We start from the raw sequence: 20,049 nt of genomic DNA on the forward strand, positions 1-20,049 counted from the left end.
ATGGACGAAATAAATTTTTGTCTACATGTAAATAATTTAATTGAAAAGAAAAAAATCGTTGTTTACACTTACAGAAATTAAAGTTTAATTACAGCCTGTGTAGCTCAGTAGCTTGATTTGTGCTTGAGTAAAAAGATGGATTACACTTGCATATGTCTATTTTGTGAAAAGATGTGTGGAAGAGACCAAAGTGCTCACTTTCATAAAATATAATAAAAGTGTCTTATATACATAATCCTCTGTAATATGTAAGTATTACATGTACAGTACAATTCAGTAAGAAATTCTACTTTTAATGTGCAAGACTGCACTCATTTGATCAAAAGTGAAGGTGAAGACGTTCACTGACGTTCATGGTTTCCGTACACATAAACGTATTCATATGCACAATTCTTCTGAGCACTGATAATAATAAATGTTTCTTGAGCACCAAATCGGCATATTCTGAAGGATCATGTGACACTGAAGACTGGAGTAATGATGCTGAAAACTCAGCTTTGCCATCACAGAAATAAACCACATTTTAAAATACAGTTGAGGTCAAAGGTTTACATTCATCTTGGAGAATCTGCGAATTTTAAGTGCTTTTACCAAAATAAGAGGATCTTACAAAATGTATGTTATTTTTTTATTTAGTACTGACCTGAATACAATATTTCACATAAAAGACGTTTACGTATATAGTCCACAAGAGATAATATTAGAATTTATAAAAATTACCTCATTCAAAAGTTTAAATACACTTGATTCTTCATACTGTGTTGTTACCTGAATGATTCACAGCTGTGTTTTTTGTTTAGTGATAGTTGTACATGAGTCCCTTGTTTGTCCTAAACAGTTAAACTGCCTGCTGTTCTTCAGAAAAATTCTTAAGGTCCCACAAATTCTTTGTTTTTTCATCATTTTAGTGTATTTGAACCCTTTCCAACAATGACTGTGTGATTTTGAGATCCATCTTTTCATACTGAGGACAACTGAGGGACTCATATGCAACTATTACAAAAGGTTCAAGCGCTCACTGATGCTTCAGAAGGAAAAACAATGCATTTAGACCTGGGGGGTTAAAACTTTTTAAACTTCAGAAGATCAGAGTAAATTTTACTAAGTCAAAAACTTATTTTGTCTTCTAGGAAACATGTAAGTATCGTCTGTAGCTTCTGAAGGGCATAAATGAAAAAATATGATATTTAATGTATACATCTTCATTCTGTTCACACCCCTGGCTCTTAATGCATTGTTTTTCCTTCTGAAGCATCAGTGAGCATTTGAACCTTCTGTAATAGTTGCATATGATTCCCTCAGTTGTCCTTAGTGTGAAAAGATGGATCTCAAAATCATACAGTCATTGTTGGAAAGGTTTCAAATACACCAAAAAATGCTAAAAAACAAAAGAATTTGTGGGACCTTAAGGAATTATCACTAAACAAAGAAACACAGCTGTGTATCATTCAGGTAACAGCACAGTGTTAAGAATCAAGTGTATGTAAACTTTTGAACGGGGTCAATTTTATAAATTCAACTATTATTTTCTCTTGTGGACTATATGTAAATGTCTTTTATGTGAAATATCTTATTCAGGTCAGTACTAAATACAGTTTTGGTAAAATAATTAACATTTTGCAGATTCTGCAAGTTTTATATAAACTTTCGAGATATGAAATTTCCTCAGCACTCTTTCCACACATCATGCTTGTGACATTCAGTTTAGGGGATTCTGTCAATGCTTCAGCCTTTGCTAATGTATTTTCATGTTTATTATTGATCAACATTCCTGCAAAAACTGTGCTCTTTCAATTAATATCTTAATATTTCCTTCTCTCCCCTTTTGACTATTCCTCAGTGAAAAATGAAAGACGTCAGAGACAGAGGACCAGTGTTTCCAAGTATTCCCACAGGAGGGCACCCTCTGCCCCACCTCCTGCTCCTCCACCTCCCCCACCCAGGGTCAGAGGGGGCAGCAAGCGGGCTCCCCTTCATGTGCGAGGTGCTCTTGACGTGGATGGGATCCGATGTGATGACCTTGGTGCTCGGAATGGAGAACTTGGCGGCTTGGAGAGGGTGGTCGGTGATCTGAAAACAAGCAAAGGAAGAATGAGAACAGGAGTCTACCAGACCTCAGACCAAGCAGAACTGCTGCCTGTGAAAAAGCGTATTGATCCAACTGCAAAAACAGCAATTAAACCATCAGTTAAAACTTCGAGCAAAAAAAATAACCAAAGCAAGAATAATGCCACTTTTGTCTGATGAGACAATGAAGAGGCTACACTTGGTAGCAATGAACAATCTACTACCTTGATAGCTTTTTCAATGCAGATGAGTCAGTCTGAAGATGATTCAGGATGTTCACCTGCAACAATTTATATAACTTCCAACATGGAGCTTGTAGTGTTTGTTTTTGCAGTCAGTTACTGGCTGATATAATGTGCTATATAAATATGACCTGTGAGGAGCTGATTTGGATTGAGCTGGACTATAGGACTTCATCTATTTTACTTACGGACACATTAATGTCAGGTCCAATGTAACAGCACTCCTAATAAAGCGTAATAAGGTGTCATACTACTAATACTTGTCTCTTGCTTAATGTTTCCTCCTTGTTCTAGTACCAATGAAGTCTTCCAATGCTGTCTCGTTGAACAAGGTAACGCTTTCTTGCGTCTCTAAAGTTCAAACACATAATTTTAATGGCTGTTCAGCGCTGAAAATGGCTCATTGACCTGAGGTTGTGAAGGCTCTGCTTTCTGCCAAGACGTATTTCAGGGATAATTGCGAAGAGGAAGGAGATACTGAAAGGGAAAGACCGATGGAAGGAAAAGATCAATACAAAATGCCACAGGTATTCTAAGGACATGCAGTGTTTTCATTTGCTAAACCACAAGCTAATGCATTGATGATTCCTGCCTTCCAACACAGCAACTGTCTTGAATAAATATGAATGAATTTTCCATCCCTGGTTAGGGATTTGAATCTCTTAATGTTTGTTGTTCTCATTAGTATCATTGAGCACTGAGGAATTCAAATTTCATTCATAAAAGAAGATCCTGGTTGCTGAGTGGCAGCGTCTGATTGGCATTGGTTTTCCAGTGTTTGTGGCCACTGTGCCCTTGAGCAAAACTTGATGAAACCCAAGTTGCCCCAGGGATGCAAAACATTGCGCTTCTGTCATTAACTCTCACCCTCTCCTTCTAGGCTTATTTAGGAATTAGAATAACTGCTAAGTGTTACAACAGTTCAGTAAATAAGGTAATTTCCATATGAATCACATGGTGCAAATACATATGAAACCACCAACTTGTAAATAGTTACATTTTCTCATGAGATGAAATGTTGTATAAAAGTGATATTTGTTCCACCAGTGAAACAGTTCCAAATGAAGTCACAAAAGAAATAACTGCTGCTTGTCTCTGAATAATAGATGTTATAGTGATATTCCCAAATGTACTGTGTGCTTAAACAAACCAGTTGAGTGAATAATTCAATGACTCATTCAAGACAGTCTCTGTGTCTGAATATGCCTACTTTACTACCATATAGTAACAAGTACCCTGTGATTAAGTAGTGTATCCAACTAGTATTAAAGGGAACCTTGGTTATTAAGACTTCTATGGCTCAATATAACATAAAAAATGTATCTTATTGAAATATGTAGTAGAAAAGCTATAAAAGATTTATGTTATTTAAAAATTGCACGTTTTATTCATATTTTGGACTATGGGGACGCCATTATTTCGATGATGTAAAATGGTTGCACTCTGTGAGCTACTGGCGCTACCTGTTGCTATTTTTACCGCAAAACAACTTGGAATACACAACTCGGAAAATAAAATACTGATACGATGACCACAGCTACTGAAAGAGCTTACAGGTTGCGATGGATAGAGGCATAGGCTTAAACCAAATGCACACCGTCGATTTTTCCCATAAGGAGTCTAAACACCCCTGGATACTGAGTGAAATCCCCGCTGAGAATATCCTTCAGTGGCCACCGCGTCATGGCAAGCATCGGCATGTTTACATCCTGACAGGATGGCATTTAGCGTTTCTTGTCTCTGCCGTTTGTAAGCTCTTTCAGTAGCTGTGGTCTACTAAAAGCCTCAAAAGCATTAAGGCTAAAGTAAAGAGAGCAAAGATGCATCCTTAGGAAGTTTTCTTCATCCACAGGCATCTTCCCATTCTTTCAGACACTTTACAACCCACAAGGCCACAGGAGAGGCGTTGTGTGATGATGTCTGAATTGCATTCATACTATACACATTCATATATGTAGAGCATTTTTAACAGTTCTGATTACAGTATGTTGTATTTGAACAAATTAGCTGAGTAAATGATCCAATGACTCTTTCGTTTAATGAATCAGTGTGTTTGAATGAATCAGTTGAATGAATGCTTCAATACTTCACTCAAAAAGGAAACCACTTGTTGCCACCTGCTGGGACATCATGTAACTTTCAGAAAAAACTGCTGCATGAGTATAAATCCAAATTTACCTAGATTAATAAATGCTGTAAATTCTTGTTCATGGTTACTTCATAAAGCATGAATGAATGGAACGTTATTGTAAAGTGTTATCCATATACAAAATGCATTCAGGAGCGTTCCACAATAGTATCCTAAAATGCTTGGCATCCCATCTTTCCACTGCTTCACGCTTCACAAAGAAAAATAAGTCTCTTTCTTAACCACTAGTCTTCTCAGCTCCTTACACAAGCCCTAGTCATTTTACAACTACCTTCACTCCCTCTACAAGCATTTGTTATTTGTTCTCTGGAGTGCATTCAAAATGCTTCGGCTTGACTTGTCTTTAACCTCTGGAATTCTCTCATGTTACGCCTCTGCTGCCTGCCAATACGACGCCGTTTCTGACTTTTACACTACTGCCAATGGTTTGACGCCCACTACCTTCATCCTTCATCTAAACCTCACCCCATCCTAGCCATTACTGTCAGGCAGTTGTGCTCGCTTAGCTCCCTCATCTCTCCATATGAAAGGTTACTGCTTGTCTAAGTTCAGACATTTCTCCATTTGTTGATCTTTCAATTGGTGGAACCAAACACAAAATGCTGTCAAAACAGCAGATTTCTCAATACAAAGCCTCAAAGAAACATACGTTTTAGAGTGATCTTCACCTACAACCCCATTCACCTTTCATAAATCAAATAATATATTTAAATACAGTGGGATTTAAAACTCAGAGACCCCTAGAAATGCTTCCATTTTGCATTTTTCTCTTTCTCTTTTCAATAAAAATCAAGTGTGTAAAACCTCATGATCCACATTATGCAGCATAACAAGAATCTTGGAACATTGGACATTTTGTACAAATATATGGTCACAAATGAGCTTTTTTGATTAGAGTCTTAAAATACTGCAGCTTTTAGCTGCCTCTTTCATTAATTGTCATTATATGATACATGCACTTTGTGATCACTTGCGAAATTAAAGCATCTATTAAGATATACATGAATGTAATTTCATGAATATTGTGTTCTGCTGTCAGGTAAATGCATTTTAAATTACACAGGCATAAGAAAAGCCTCTATACAGTCACGTCATTTGCAGGATATTATATTGCTCTAGACAAAAATGCTTCTCTGCGGGAACCTGAATGGAATCAGACATCAGGGATATGAACTGATTCCTCCGCTGAGGAAAACTGGTGTTGTGGCTTTAGGCTAGACCCTTAATTGAGATTCAAAATGCTTCATGGTGCTGTCCCTTCCCATCTCACTTCAGTGTTAACTGTATTCCCCAGTTACTCCCCTGCTGTGAACCCAGTTGGCATACAGTATGAGGCCTACTGCGTGCTACATCCTGTAGAAAGGTTCCTATAATAGTTATCACCTTACCAGTTTCATATATATGGTTAAACGGTTTTATCATTGCAGATATTATCCACTATTATTTGAGCAGTTCACATAATGCCATGTTTGTTTACATGTCTCTTAAAGCACATACTTGACTGTCTGAACCTTGCAGGAATGCTTGCATCTTGACCAGGTGTTGTAAATTAAATTAGCACCATTTAACGTGCCACCTTGACCCAGTGAACAACTGTAAAAACCTTTGCCTTGTAATGTAGGTCTGTGTTAAGAGGGTGGGCCGATGCATGTGTGAGTTATGTGGGTGAGAGAGAGTTTGTGCGTGTTACAGCACTGCAGACAGTTCTGGAGGTTATTTTGAAAGTGACCCCCTCACTGCCGCGGACCGCTCACAGCTGTCGGGAACCATGACACAAGATGACGGATACGGTTGTCGTAGAGGGACAAGTCAGACTTCGAGAAGGGAAAAAGGTGGTTAAAAGCAACGCAAACTACTTTTACTGTATCGTTCGTAATTGCACACAAACTTATATATTTGTTTGTTCGCATATACGAATAGTATTTTTGTTTGTTGTTTTGTTTCCCTGCGTTTACAGTGGAAAAACAGATGGGTGATTCTTCGGAAACCTTCGCCGGTAGCAGGTAAATATGAGGCAGACTTTCTACACTGCTGTTTAACGGTGTTGAGGTGATAGAAAATATTTATCTAAATGACTGTTTCGTTGCATAAACGTACTTTCTACTTAGCCAAGACCTGACATAGCGCTGTCACGGTTGTTTTTTTCCCGTGACGGTATGCGAGGTATTGGCATGGTCGTTATGAGCGTTATTGGAATGACACTCTTGATACACGTGTCAAGATGTCGCAATTTACTGTGGCTAGAACTGTTTTTAACCAACAGGTACACTGTAAACTTTAAAAGTGTAGTGTAGTACAAAAAAACAGTTTGTATCTGAGACCGGGGCTAGTTGCCACAAGAGTTATCACTGATACAAATGTGTAGACAAATCTCTAGTATTGTATGTTGGTTTAAAACCTTTGTGAAAAGTCTATCCTACAAACTAATACCATCATATTTTTGACTTAGCTTATGTTGACCCATGCATTTCAAATGTTGTATACATTTATTAATGCCATTGGATAGTGAAAGCAGCAACTCCCTATAAGCTCCACAATAAACAAACAATTTTCCATTTTTTTTCATTCATTGCTTTGTGTGTCATAATGGTTTTACTTTTTATACTTGTTTTCAATTTTGTTTAATTCAGTTTATCATACTCAATTTTGACCATTTTTGTTGTCAGACTAGATCCAACGTGTTGTTCAGTGAATATTTTTTCCTAAGTAATAATAGTAGAAATGTCCAAAACTTTGTGATACGTAGACCTTGAAGGTAAGCATGTATATATTTTAAAAATAAACTTCCCTTGAGAGTTAAAAACATGACAACTATCTTTGGTCTCCCCGATGATATGCATCAGCATTCACAATGCAAGTCACACACTTGCATAACTTCTTGAGGTGAACTTGGCTAGCGAATAGGTCATTTTTGGATTTCTGTCGCCTGAAGCTGTCATTGTTTAATAGGTTAGTCTCCAGTTGCTTTCATGGATCACTGTGTCTTTTGATGTGTGTTATGACAGCTGCTTGACTCTTCGTATACTGTTTTCGAAGTTGATGTAGGGGTTTGTTCTTTTGTGCAGAAGCATAAAAACAAAACATCACCACATTTTCAAAACAACCAACAAGTGGAGGCGTTGTAGAGACTATAGCTTGATGCTGTCACAAATGCAGCACTGGTTTATGGAAAGAGACAGTTTATATTTCGTGGGTCGTTAATTGCGTCCCACGCATCTGTTATTTTGTCAGTTGTAATTTCTGATGATTATGCAAATTATGATATCAACTGTTGCAGTTGTAGTGCAACACAGTGGTGAAATGAAAAGAAAAAGTACACTTTTATTGCCTTAAAGTGATGGTATCTGAATGATTTTATTTGACATGAATGGTGCAATGGTACATTCATGGTATTAGATGGTAATGGTATTATATATATATTACCATTGTAATTTTTGATAGTTTTTGTTACTCTAAGATGCATTTCTGACATTTAATGAATTTGTAATCTTGATTCTGTCTCAGACTGCCTGACATTGCTGGTGTATAAGGAGCGTGGAGAGAAGAGTAAAGGACAGCGGGAAAGGAATCAGGCCACACTGAGGGATATCTGTGGACTGGAGGCTCTTCAGGGGTTTGATGGAGTGAATTACGCGCTCAGTCTGCTCTGCCTGAGCCAGTCTGTCATGCTGGGCTTTGACAACAAAGCGTCTCTTCTGGCCTGGGATGCCCGTATCCGCTACAGCCTTGGAGAGGGTGAGAGAATAGCATGTGTGCGCGTGCACTGATCAGATCAAAATGGCCATTAGTGAAAATTCTGTCATTATTTACTTACCCACATGTCGTTCCAAACCAGCATGCTGTTACTTTTATGTGGATCACAAGATCAGAAGTTTTTGAAAAATCATATCATAGCCATCCAATGACAAGGTTCAAAGTGACAGAGGGTTGTCAGTTAATTTTGTGAAGCTACAAGAATACTTTTTGTGCACAAGAAAACAAAATTAATGACTGTATGCAACAGTTTCTTCTCTTCTGTGCCAGGCTTTGACATGCATTCACGAGAGTACACAATGTGATCGAAGACAGACATGGAGGAAAATAAATTGTTGAATAAAGTTGTTATTTTTTTTTTTTTATTTGTTTTCTTTGCTCACAAAAAGTATTCTCATAGCTTCATAAAATAAAGTTTTAAATACAATTTACAGGTAATTTATTCACCCCCTTGTCATCTAAGATGTTCATATCTTTCTTTCTTCAGTCGTAAAGAAATTGTTTTTTAAGGAAAACATTCCAGGATTTTTCTCCATATAGTGGACTTCTATGGTGCCTGCAAGTTTGAACTTCCAAAATGCAGTTTAAATGCAGCTTCAGTGGGCTCTAAACGATCTTATCCAAGTAAGAAGGGTCTCATCTAGCAAAACGATCAGTTATTTTCTAAAAAAAAAAACTATTTATATAAGCGCCGCCAAAGCAACGAGCTGCCGGACCCGCGGTCCGGACGAGTTCCGCACCCGTTAGACTGCCGACAGGCGAGGATGCCGGGCTGTTGTATCCCCCAGAAGTGCTGTGAGCCAAGGAGGACGTAGCCGCTGAAGGAAGCCGCCACCCCTAGAGCAGTGGACCTGAAAGGGGAGTGTATGTGGCCGCCGGACTCCACCCCTCATCTAGACCCCCTTTCAAACACTGCCCCTCCTCCTGGAACCCCCAGCACGACGAGGACCCCAGATCCCCTGTTTATTTTGGACACTTTTATTCCCGCTTTTGGACACTTTTTGGATACTTTGTTTAATAAAAGCCTCTCCGAGGCCTGACATCACGCTCACTGTGTCTGTCATTTGCTCCTCCCGCCACAATACTTTTTAACCTCAAATGCCTGTCTTGTCTAGCTCTGCGTGTGCTGTGTGCATTCTGGTTCAAGAGAGTTAGGGAAGGTCGAAAAACTCCCAACTCATTTTCTTCTCCAACTTCAAAATCATCCTACATTGCTGCAGAAGTACCGACCCAGTGTTTACAAAGTGAACGTGCAAAGATGATCAAACGCCCTTTACAAAAAAAGATAATACAGCGATGTCGACGATTTTGGAGTTTGGAGTTTTTAGTTTTGGAGGTTTTTTATTTTATTTTATTTATTTTTTTTTAGAAAATAACCAATTGTTTCACTATATAAGACCCTTCTTCCTTGGGTGGGATTGTTTAGAGCCCTTTGAAGCTGTATTTAAACTGGATTTTGGAAGTTCAAACTCAGGGGCACCATGGAAGTCCACTATATGGAGAACATTCCTAAAATGTTTTCCTCAAAAAACATAATTTCTTTACAACTGAAGAAAGAAAGACATGAACATCTTAGATGACAAGGGGGTGAGCACATTATCTGTAAATTTTTGTTTTGGAAGTGAACTTCTCCTTTAAGTTTGAACCACTGGGGGCTAACATTTGATCTCATGTAGGGCACTATATGAGTCAAGACCGCTATTGGCTCTGTTAATCCCAGACACCCTCGAAAAACACGTACAGACATACACCTACACCCAGACGGCTGACTCTTATGCTCTCACACGTACACATACACTTCGTGCCCTTTGAGAAAGCAGTGAAGTTATAATTGGGACCCTGTGATGTGTGATACTCTATAAGATCATTCGTGTTTTTCTTGAACATGCGCTTGACAGAGTAACACATACTAAAAAACATAAAATTTAGTTTTCTGAACTCGTTTCAGATGACTTGAGGGATTTCCAAAGAAAGTTTTCATTTTCATTTATGCATCTAAAATGTTGATTGACAATGAAATAGTCTTGTTTATGACTGATGCTTCTCTCCTTTTGCTTTTTTTCAACTCTTGTTTGGCAGCTGTTATGCTGACAATTCTGAATGCATGTGTTGTGTTCGCTCTGATGTCTCCTTGATTTTCAGGTCCCATGTTTGTTTGTTTATTTGTTTTGCTTTAAGGCAGTCAGAACAGTGATAGATGGTGTTGATGTTTTATTCTGCTCTGTTGCTCTTATCAGTTTCTTTCTAAACCACCTTAACAAACTGTTCTGTGGCAAGTCGCCTCACATTGCTCATGATTGATGTATCAGTGGCTTTAGACTTTCTAGCTTTGGTTGATAGAAATGTGAGAGCATTTGCTAAATCCTATAATATGTGACGCTGGACCACAAAACCAGCCTTCAGTAGCACGGGTATATTTGTAGCAATAGCCAACAATACATTGTATAGGTCAAAATGATTGAATTTTCTTTTATGCCAAAAATCAGTAGGATATTAATTAAAGATCATGTTCCATGAAGATATTTTGTAAATTTCCTACTGTAAATATATCAAAACTTAATTTTTGATTAGTAATATGCATTACTAATCATTTGTAATGCAAATTTCATTTCAACAACTTTTTCTCAATATTTAGATTTTTTTTTTTGCACCCTCAGATTCCAGATTTTCAAATAGTTGTATCTCGGCCAAATATTGTCCTACCCTAACAAACCATACATCAATGGAAAGCTTATTTATTCAGCTCAATTTTAAAATTTGACGCTTATGATTGGTTTTGTGGTCCAGGGTCACATATAAAACATCATTTGCTGAATGTGTGTATTGTGTGACAAGGTATGAAATGGAATAGGAGTTATAAAATGAAAATTGCATTAATCCCATTGCTGATGCAAGACACGCAGACATATGCACAGAAGCTGTATCATTAATTATGCCTGCTAGATTTGTATTGATTACTTGTCTCTATTATGATAAATTGTGGTATTTTTTCCTAATGATTTGGAATCTGTATTCACACCTGTGTTGGGTAATCAGGCCCATAAATTATGTATTGAACTTAAAATAAAGTTGCTCTAAAGTTGTCGGTGCCAAAAAAGACAAATAAATATGCAGCTTATAAAAATGCACTAATTACCCACAGTAATGGACAGTCTGGAAATATCAGGAAAATGTTGTTTTTGTCACAGTTTATAGTGAATATTGATTCTGTTCATCTCATGATCTTTCAAATGTATTATCAACAAGATATCACTCTGTGTAAAGTAAAACTTGCTCGCAATTCATCATGGGGCTTTATTTGATTATGACCTGACCTCTTGAGTCAGTTATTTTAAGTAAATTCATCTTAATGTTTCAGTGGCAGATTGAATCTGAATCTAACTTATTTTTCATTAATAAAAAAAACTAGAAAAAAACATTATGGAAACTAATTTGTTTGGAGAATCTGGGAACCCTGTTCATTACTCATGCTGTAGTTTAAATGTATTTTTGATAGTTTCAAATTTTTGTGATGCTGTTAATGACTATTTTGAGTGTAAGCAGAAACATGCTGTTTTTGTGCATGTCTCTTTAAATGGAATTATACTACGGGGTTGTTGAATGCTTGAATCTGATTGGCTGACAAGCGTTCTGAAGGTGTGCATTATTTTCAGGGAAATGCACTGCGAACAAAGTTCCAGGCAGTGTTGCCAAATCTGCGGTTTTCCCGCAGAATTGGGCTACTTTGACACTGTTGCCGTGGGTTGTTTTTCATGTCTGCAGGTTGAAGCGACCCCAATAATGTAATATTTTGCCCCTGGAATGCTAATTTTCCCAGGAGATTCCTGCCAAAAAAAGTGTATTTTACCCCCAGGAACACGATTTTTGCTGGGAGACCCCCCTCGAAACGCGACTGGGCTAGCTTTGAGTAGCACTTGGGCAGGTTTTGTTGTGAAAATCTGGCAACCCTGGTTCCAGGCAGCTCTTGGCCACATTGCATGTCTATATCACTTCGCCACATGATTTTGGTCCTTACAGCCTAAAACAGCAAAATATCCAAAACCTACAACGACCTTGGCCAAACAAATAAATACAGTAAACAATAGGATAAAAAAAATACAGATTATTTACATGTTTTTGCCACAAAATGTTTAGTTATGTGCAGAATGCACATACTCTATTTCTCCCACTCTCTCTCTCTTACAGACGCACACACATACAATTTGCACACATGTTAGCATACACACTAATGTTCTTAGCGCTGCTCTGATGATTTGATCTGCTTGCGTCATGGCCACATCACCACCTTGGGCGTGCATTATTTTCTAAGAATTCAACGGCCCGTTGTCAATTATTCCTTACATGAGCTGCAGCTTCCCACCCCCTTTTCCAGAATAGAGCAGTACCTTTACAGCTCATACCTCAGATACTTTTTTTTTCAAAAAGCCACATTAGTTTAAACTTCTGATGTTGGGTTTTCTGAGCGTACACATCTAAAGCACGTGCACGGAAAGTGGCTGCCACACGGCATGTGAGTACTAAACTAAGTTGTCTTTCATGTCCTCTTGTGCCTAAACTGTCAAATACACACAAGTTTACTTGCAAAGAAAGGCTTACAAAAACAAAGTTTTTTTGAGTTGGTAGATGCAGAAGAAATCAGATTTTCATGAGATGTCATCTTTAAAATACAGAAATGTACTAAAACTGTAGAAATATACCGATTTTAAAAAAATCTTTATGTACAATAAGTACTGTGTCCTTACAGCTGACGGGATGAAATTAGGCCTTTCCAGAATGTCTCCAGAACAGCTGTTTTGCTTTAATTGCAGTCGACCTGCGCTAATTTTAAAGTCTTGCACTGTGATGATAAGCTCCTCACAGACTTGTCTCTCTTTCAGTCCACAGGTTCAACGTCAACGTCCAGCCTGGCACCAAACTAGAAAGTGGCCCCGCCTCACTGCATTTGTGCAACAACTTGCTTGTCATCGCCAGAGACCTTCCTCCAACTGTTATCGGCCAATGGAAACTGTCGGATTTAAGGCGTTATGGTGCCGTTCCTAACGGATTTGTCTTTGAGGGAGGGACACGATGTGGCTATTGTAAGTTCATGTTATTGTTCTTTTGTTCATTCAGTGTTGTTCTTTTCTGAATCGTCACTTGATCTTTGTGAGATGCAAAGGGATTTTATTTTGGCAGATTACCACATTTTATTCAGTGAGGAGAATCCCATGATGATTAAGTTGAATGCGTGGCTTGTTCTTGTACAGAGCCGTCTTGGTCTTAGTGATATTCCCTGCGGTGAAAGTAGCACAGAGGTGTTTGCCAATAGTAAATGTGAAAATCAGATAACCTAACACTCAGTCTTTATCTCTCCCCCCTTGCTCTCATTTTCTCGCTCCCCCATACTTACCGAATCAGTACACATTACTTTTGTGCACCCACACACAGATTGTGGTAATGTGTGATGTGCTCCAGTATAAGATGTTGCGTTAGCACCAGTGAAACCCACCAGCTGCCTCTCTGGCAAATCCATCTGCAGCTGTTCTGTAGCTTCAGCAGCTTTAAAGCTCCATCTTATATGAAGCTTCCTTACAATGACAGCCATGCCACAGCAGAAAAAGTGTGTTTTATCGCAGTTATAATCAGGGTAATTAATCTGTCACTTTTTATGGTATTCAGGGTGTTTGTTAGATGCTGTTTGAATGCACTATGCAAGGAACTCTGGGCAGTTTTATGTGTTTAGATGGAGAGGCGGCATGTGAATGGTCTCCTGCCAAGTGAAGGAACTTGAGGGGGCAGGGGTGCTCATATCAGACACCAGACTCCAAACGTACCTCTCATTGCTGTAGTAGTATATTAGTACACTATAAGTCACGTCTAGTTCTGCACAAACCTGCACCTGTAAAAAGCTGTAAATCACAAAAAATAAGTTGTTTAGAAAGTTATATATTCCATGCATGCACTAATATTTCTGTTATTTAAATATTAATATTGAAATTAATGTTATGTTTAAAAGTATTTAGTTTTAATTTAATTTATTTCACATAAAAGACATTTACATATAGTCTACAAAAGAAAATAATCGTTGAATTTATAAAAATGACAGTTTAAACGTTTACATATGCTTGATTATTAATACTGTGTTGTTACCTGAATGATCCACAGCTGTGTTTTTTTGTTTTTGTTTTTGAGTTGTTCACGAGTCCCTTGTTTGTTCTGAACAGTTAAACTGCCTGCTGTTTTTCAGAAAAATCCTTAAGGTCCCGCAAATTCTTTCAGCATTTTTGTGTATTTGAACCCTTTCCAACAACAACTGTATGATGTTGAGATCCTTCTTTTCACACTGAGGGCAACTGAGAGACTCTGACAGATATGCAGCTCTTACAGAAGGTTCAAATACTCACTAATGCTTGAGAAGGAAACACAATGCATTAAGAGCTGAGTTTTCAATTTGAAGATCAGGGTAAATTTAACTTATTATGTCTTCTGGGAAACATGTAAGTATTTTCTGTAGCTTCTGAAGGGCAGTACTAAATGGAAAAAAAAAGATATTTAGGCAAAATAAGAAAAATGTACACAACTTCATTCTGTTCAAAAGTTTTCACCCCCCAGCCCGTACTGCATTGTGTTTCCCTCTGAAGCATCAGTGTGCGCTTGAACCTTCTGTAACAGTTGCATATGAGTCCCTTAGTTGTCCTTCGTGTGAAAAGATGGGTCCCAGAATCATGCAGTCACTGTTGGAAAGAGTTCGAATACACAAAAAATGCATGTGTAAGTGTAAAAATTGTGTATAAATTTTGTATAAATTGTGTATAAATTGTAAAATATGTGTATTTAATGTATATTTATATATAATAGAATTTATTTTTCAAGATATATTTTAATGAATATTTAAATACTATATTAAAATGTGTTTAAATTAAGAACTATAATACATGTTTGTTTCAGATCTTAATAATTAATTAATTCAAAATAAATCAAGATGTAAAAATTTAAAATATGCTAAATGTTTTGGTTAATTTGATAAAGTTTACAGATACCAATTAGCCTCTGTGTAATTAATTTAATTAATGTTCCTTCAAAATCAGAAAATGCAAATCGAAAGATCTGCAGATTATGTCTGGGCTTAGTCATCCGTATAAAGAGACCTTGTTCAATTAAAATTTTAATCTGCTTTAAAACCACTACTGACACTGTATACATTCTGAAAATGTATGAAAATCCATAAAAACATACAGGAAAATGCATACTAAGTTCACATTTAGATGCACACAGTGAAATAATTACTTTGTCTGGAGCACGTATCTGTTAGCCAGTGCTTCACCTCATTATAGTTTGACAACTGTTGGCTCCCATTGGTCTCTGCCACACAGAGGTCGTGTCCCTCCCACTGCCATTAGTGTAATTCAGCAGTTGGTTGCTCTGGGACAGAGTGAATTAAATTGAAAAAATGGCCTTGTTGCTGTTTCTAGCGCGATTCAATGTCACAAGCCACATACGGTGACAAAACACATACTGGCAGTGCAATTAGTGAGCGTGTCAGCTGTCTCATTTGATTTCAGAGAGTGAACGTGTGTGAGTATGTTCACTGGCTTAGTTTGTCAACAGACTTGGACAGATTGTAGATCACTGTTTTCCCTGCTGTCAGGTAGGGCATTTGTGGAACAGTTTGGCTGACATCAACAATGAAAAAACATGTCATGAGATCTAAAACAAGTTGAAACTGACAATGTAATTCTAATTACATTATTCTGCAAGTATTTGAGCTTAACCTGATTAGATACGGCTTACTATTTAAAGAACAACTATTGTGCCCCTTTTTATAATATGTAATATAAGTTTCAGTTGTCCCCAGAATGTGTCTGTGAAGTTTCAGCTCAAAATACGCCACAGATCCTTTATTATATCATTTTAAAAATGCCCATTTTGAGTAGAAGGAGAAACATACTGTTTTGGTGCATGTCTCTTTAAAAGCAAATGATCTGCTGCTCCCTGTCCCCTTTTCCAGAATAGGGCTGTGCCTTTGCAGCTTGTACCTCAGATACTCTAATAAAAAAAAACATCTGTTTGGTTTTGATTATCATGTGTATCGCACCGAAATCATGCTAAAAGCCATATCAGTTTAAACTTTTAATATCGGGTTTTCTAAACGCACAAATTCGAAGCACATGCACAGAAATCGGCTGTCACACGGCATGTGAGTACTAAACTAAGTGCGCTTTCATGGCTTATTGTGCTTAAACTGTCAGATACACACAAGTTAATGTTAAAAACACAAATGAGTTACAAAAACAGTCAGTTATGTCTGTGAAGGTAAACAGCTGGGAAAGAATTTGCATGTTTGTATTAGTCTTGTCTCCTAAATCAGGGGTGCCCAAACTCGGTCCTGGAGGGCCGGTGTCCTGGAGACTTTAGCTCCAACCCAAGTTAGACACACCTAAACCAGATAATCAAGCTCTTACTAGGCATGCTAGAAACTTTCTAGCAGGTGTGTTAAGGCAAGTTGGAGCTAAACTCTGCAGGACACAGGCCCTCCAGGATCGAGTTTGCGAACCCCTGCTCTAAATAGTGTTTTGTGGAGCCAATGACAGAACAGTTAGCATGCTTTGCTCAAATGTTTGCCATGGCGTCAGAACTGGTAAATCATTGTCACTTGCGAAAACTAAATGGCAGTGCTGTGGGTGAAAATATTCAGATTAAGGGGTGGTAATATTATAATAGACCAATCACAACAGACCGGGCCATCTGACTTATCAGAGTAGAGTACGCTCATGGAAAGAAGGGCTTTAGAAAGGCTGAATCTAGGAACTGCTCCAAATGAATTGTTTGAGAGTCGCTGGAAAATTAGGTGAAATTAAATGCATATTTTGAGAAAACCAAAGCAAGGTTTGACCTTGCATGCATGTGAACCTATTGTAGTAGACTCCCAAAACAATATTAGAAACCTTAAAAATGGCATAACATAACATAAATAATACACGAAACAGTGCTTTATGCAAAGACAACTGTTATAAGTAGAAGTTGCATAAAGTTTGTGCAAAACATCTGCCACTTTAAAAAGCCAAGAAAATGATAAAAACAATGCTGATACATAAAAAATTTGAAATGCTGGAAATTAAAGGTCAACCGCTTTGCGTTGTGGGACACGGTATTCTATGCAATGCAGTCTATTCAGTGCCAGCAGTATTTTGCCATGCTTTTTCATGAATGCTGATGGTGAAAAACACAACAGCTTAACTATAAAAAAGCAGATGTAGGCCTTTTTATTCTCTTAAAATCTGGACATGGTAAATAGCCACAGACATGGCCACATGTCTCAGGTATTAATAGCCTGCCAGTGTGTTTATGAATTATGAAACCAAGAGCTAAGGGTGTTATGGTTATTTTTATAAAGGACTGTCACTCCTATACTGCCCACCGTCTCCACAGTGACGCTGAGGGATTTGACAGGACTATATTTACCTCCATGAAAGACCTAATTCTCTTTCCTCCTGATGTCCTACAAAGAAAAACAGTCATAATCTGACTGCGAATGAATCATTAATGCATCTCACAGCAAATAAGGTCTTTGTTACCCCACTTTTCCCCAAAGCCTCAAGACTCTTTAATGGCTTGTGCTTTTCAGTAACATTCAGCCATGCTTTTGCCAGCGCTTATTTTAGTTTGAAAGGTGTTGCAGGCTTTGTTGATGCCATTGACGTTTGTATGGAGGAGGTGTGGGCACCAAAGCAGGTTTTCTTAGTACACAATCCTCTTATTTCATAAATTATAAATTATGCTTAATTAAATGTGCAAAAAATAAACTTTCATTTCTTATTTGTTTCTTGTTTCAAAGTGCAAACTTCATTTCGATTCATAACTTCCATGTATTTGGATAAAATAATTCAAAACCTACAGTTCTGCAGCACACATAAACAAAAATAATCAGTCTTTAGTTATAAAATATCACTGTCTTCTATTACCCTTTACAAAAAACATTGAATGTCTAATGCGTTTGTTGATGATATATGAACTCATACCGTTTTTCTTGGTTTCAATGTCTATATAATTCATTTATTGTAAATCAGTGAAATGTGAATGTTCTCAGCTGCTCAGAGCTTGATGTTCCCCCATTTGTAATAATCTTGTGGTTATTACTGAAATTAATCTTCTGTTCAGTGCTATGGACAATTAATATCAATCTGAATTCGAAATGGTGCATTATGTCTTTTGAATAAAACAGGCTCAAGACATTAAGGAGCCATTTCTCTTCTCTGTGTCTCTGTAGGGGCTGGTGTTTTCTTCCTTGCGTGCGCAGAAGCAGAACAGATCAGTTTTTTGTTCGATTGCATTGTTCGTGGCATATCGCCAAGCAGGGGCCCGTTTGGACTGCGTCCAGTCCTGCCAGGTGAGTTCATTTTTGTGGAGGTGTGTGATGTAAGATCTCAGTTCAGAGATTTTAAAGTTGTCATGTCCTCACTGTTGGCCTCATTAACTTGATGTGCGTGAGCTGTCAGCTGTGTGTGCATATCTGTGTCTAAGCTCTGTGTATGATTGATATGTGGTGTCAAGTTTCCCTCTCTCGTGTTATCTCTTCCAGAACACTCATGTTCTGCTCAGATTGACTACTGGTTTAATGTTTGGAGTCCTAGAGACTCAAGTTATGTATATGTAAAAATAATAGGACTCATTTTTAAATTAGCCTTTTATTTTCCTTTCTTTTTAATTTAGAGACTCTTTGATCTAATCAAAAAGCCAGTAGGCAGTGTAAAAAGTGTAAAAAAAAAAAATACATTTCTTGATTTTAACATATTCTTATTTTTATGTAATGATATTGATTCTTAAATCTCAAGACTCAGTTAGTCTAGCCTGTGTTCAGTTAATAAACGGAACATTGTAGTTCACCTCCCATTCAAATAATTAACAATAAGCTTTGTGCTTTGTTACTTTTGATATGAAACAAAGTCTTAGATTTCAAATTCTGTCCATTTTATTACAGTATTCAAACAATAAATGTGACAGATTGCTGTGATGCCTCGGTTAAAAAGAAGCAGGAGCGCGAAGCACACGCAAACTGATCATCTCCTTCGCTTTAACCAGTTACAGAATGAAATAAACATGAATGAACGTCCAAAGGTATGTTAAAAGAAAAAGTACAATTTACCAAAATCTGTATCGTGTCTAATGTAATCGCTTACTCTGCCTTTCAACCGCGGAAAGACATCAATAACACATAACGTCACATTTAACACAGATTTTTTAAATTTTTTTTTTTTACCATAAAGTCGTTAGTCAGGTAGAAAAATGAACTCTAGGGAGGAGCATTTTGCTAAATGTATGCACCATATAACATATTCATTATAATTTTTACTGTTCTTTAATGTTTACTGTTTGAATAAATCTGTCAAATTTTAATGAGAGCCACCATTAAAATGTTTATATTTCAAAAAACAAATTGGTGCAGAAATATAATTATGCAATTGTAACTTTAATATTATAAAAACTTAAGTGTAATTTAAGTGTTTGTATATAAATCAGTTCATTTTAACCTTCAATATTATAGTAATGTAGTACCAGCTGACTCTTATGTACATTTTACTATGGAAGCCCATTTCTGCCACTGAATGAATAAAAAAAGAAAAAAGGTTATTGCGACTTGTTATCTCACAATTGTGACTTTTTTCTAGAATTGCGTAATACAAACGCGCAATTCTGACTTTTTTTCTCAAAGTTGTAAGATATAAACTCACAACTGCAACAACTGCAAGTTATAAAGTCAGAATTGTGTGAACATATGAACATATTTTTTTCCTCCTCAGAACTGGACTTTATAACTCGCAATTGCGAGTTTGTATCTCATAATTCCTGAGAAAAAAGGTC

At 37.2% G+C, this 20,049-nt stretch overlaps 1 protein-coding gene across 1 annotated transcript in view; it reads left to right on the forward strand.

The window, feature by feature from the left end:
* Nucleotides 1–6,081: 6,081 nt before the first annotated feature.
* The window catches only part of dok7b (docking protein 7b), a 28,540-nt gene continuing 14,572 nt past the window's right edge, over nt 6,082–20,049 (forward strand). Inside the window, exons 1-5 of the mRNA XM_051115468.1 lie at nt 6,082–6,290; nt 6,416–6,461; nt 7,963–8,193; nt 13,089–13,289; nt 18,458–18,577. Of these exons, the coding sequence (XP_050971425.1) occupies nt 6,237–6,290; nt 6,416–6,461; nt 7,963–8,193; nt 13,089–13,289; nt 18,458–18,577 (652 nt within the window). The 5' untranslated portion in view covers nt 6,082–6,236. The remainder of the gene's footprint in view (nt 6,291–6,415; nt 6,462–7,962; nt 8,194–13,088; nt 13,290–18,457; nt 18,578–20,049) is intronic.

The sequence above is a fragment of the Labeo rohita genome, chromosome 1 (assembly GCF_022985175.1).
Source record: "Labeo rohita strain BAU-BD-2019 chromosome 1, IGBB_LRoh.1.0, whole genome shotgun sequence".
Classification (NCBI taxonomy): domain Eukaryota; kingdom Metazoa; phylum Chordata; class Actinopteri; order Cypriniformes; family Cyprinidae; genus Labeo; species Labeo rohita.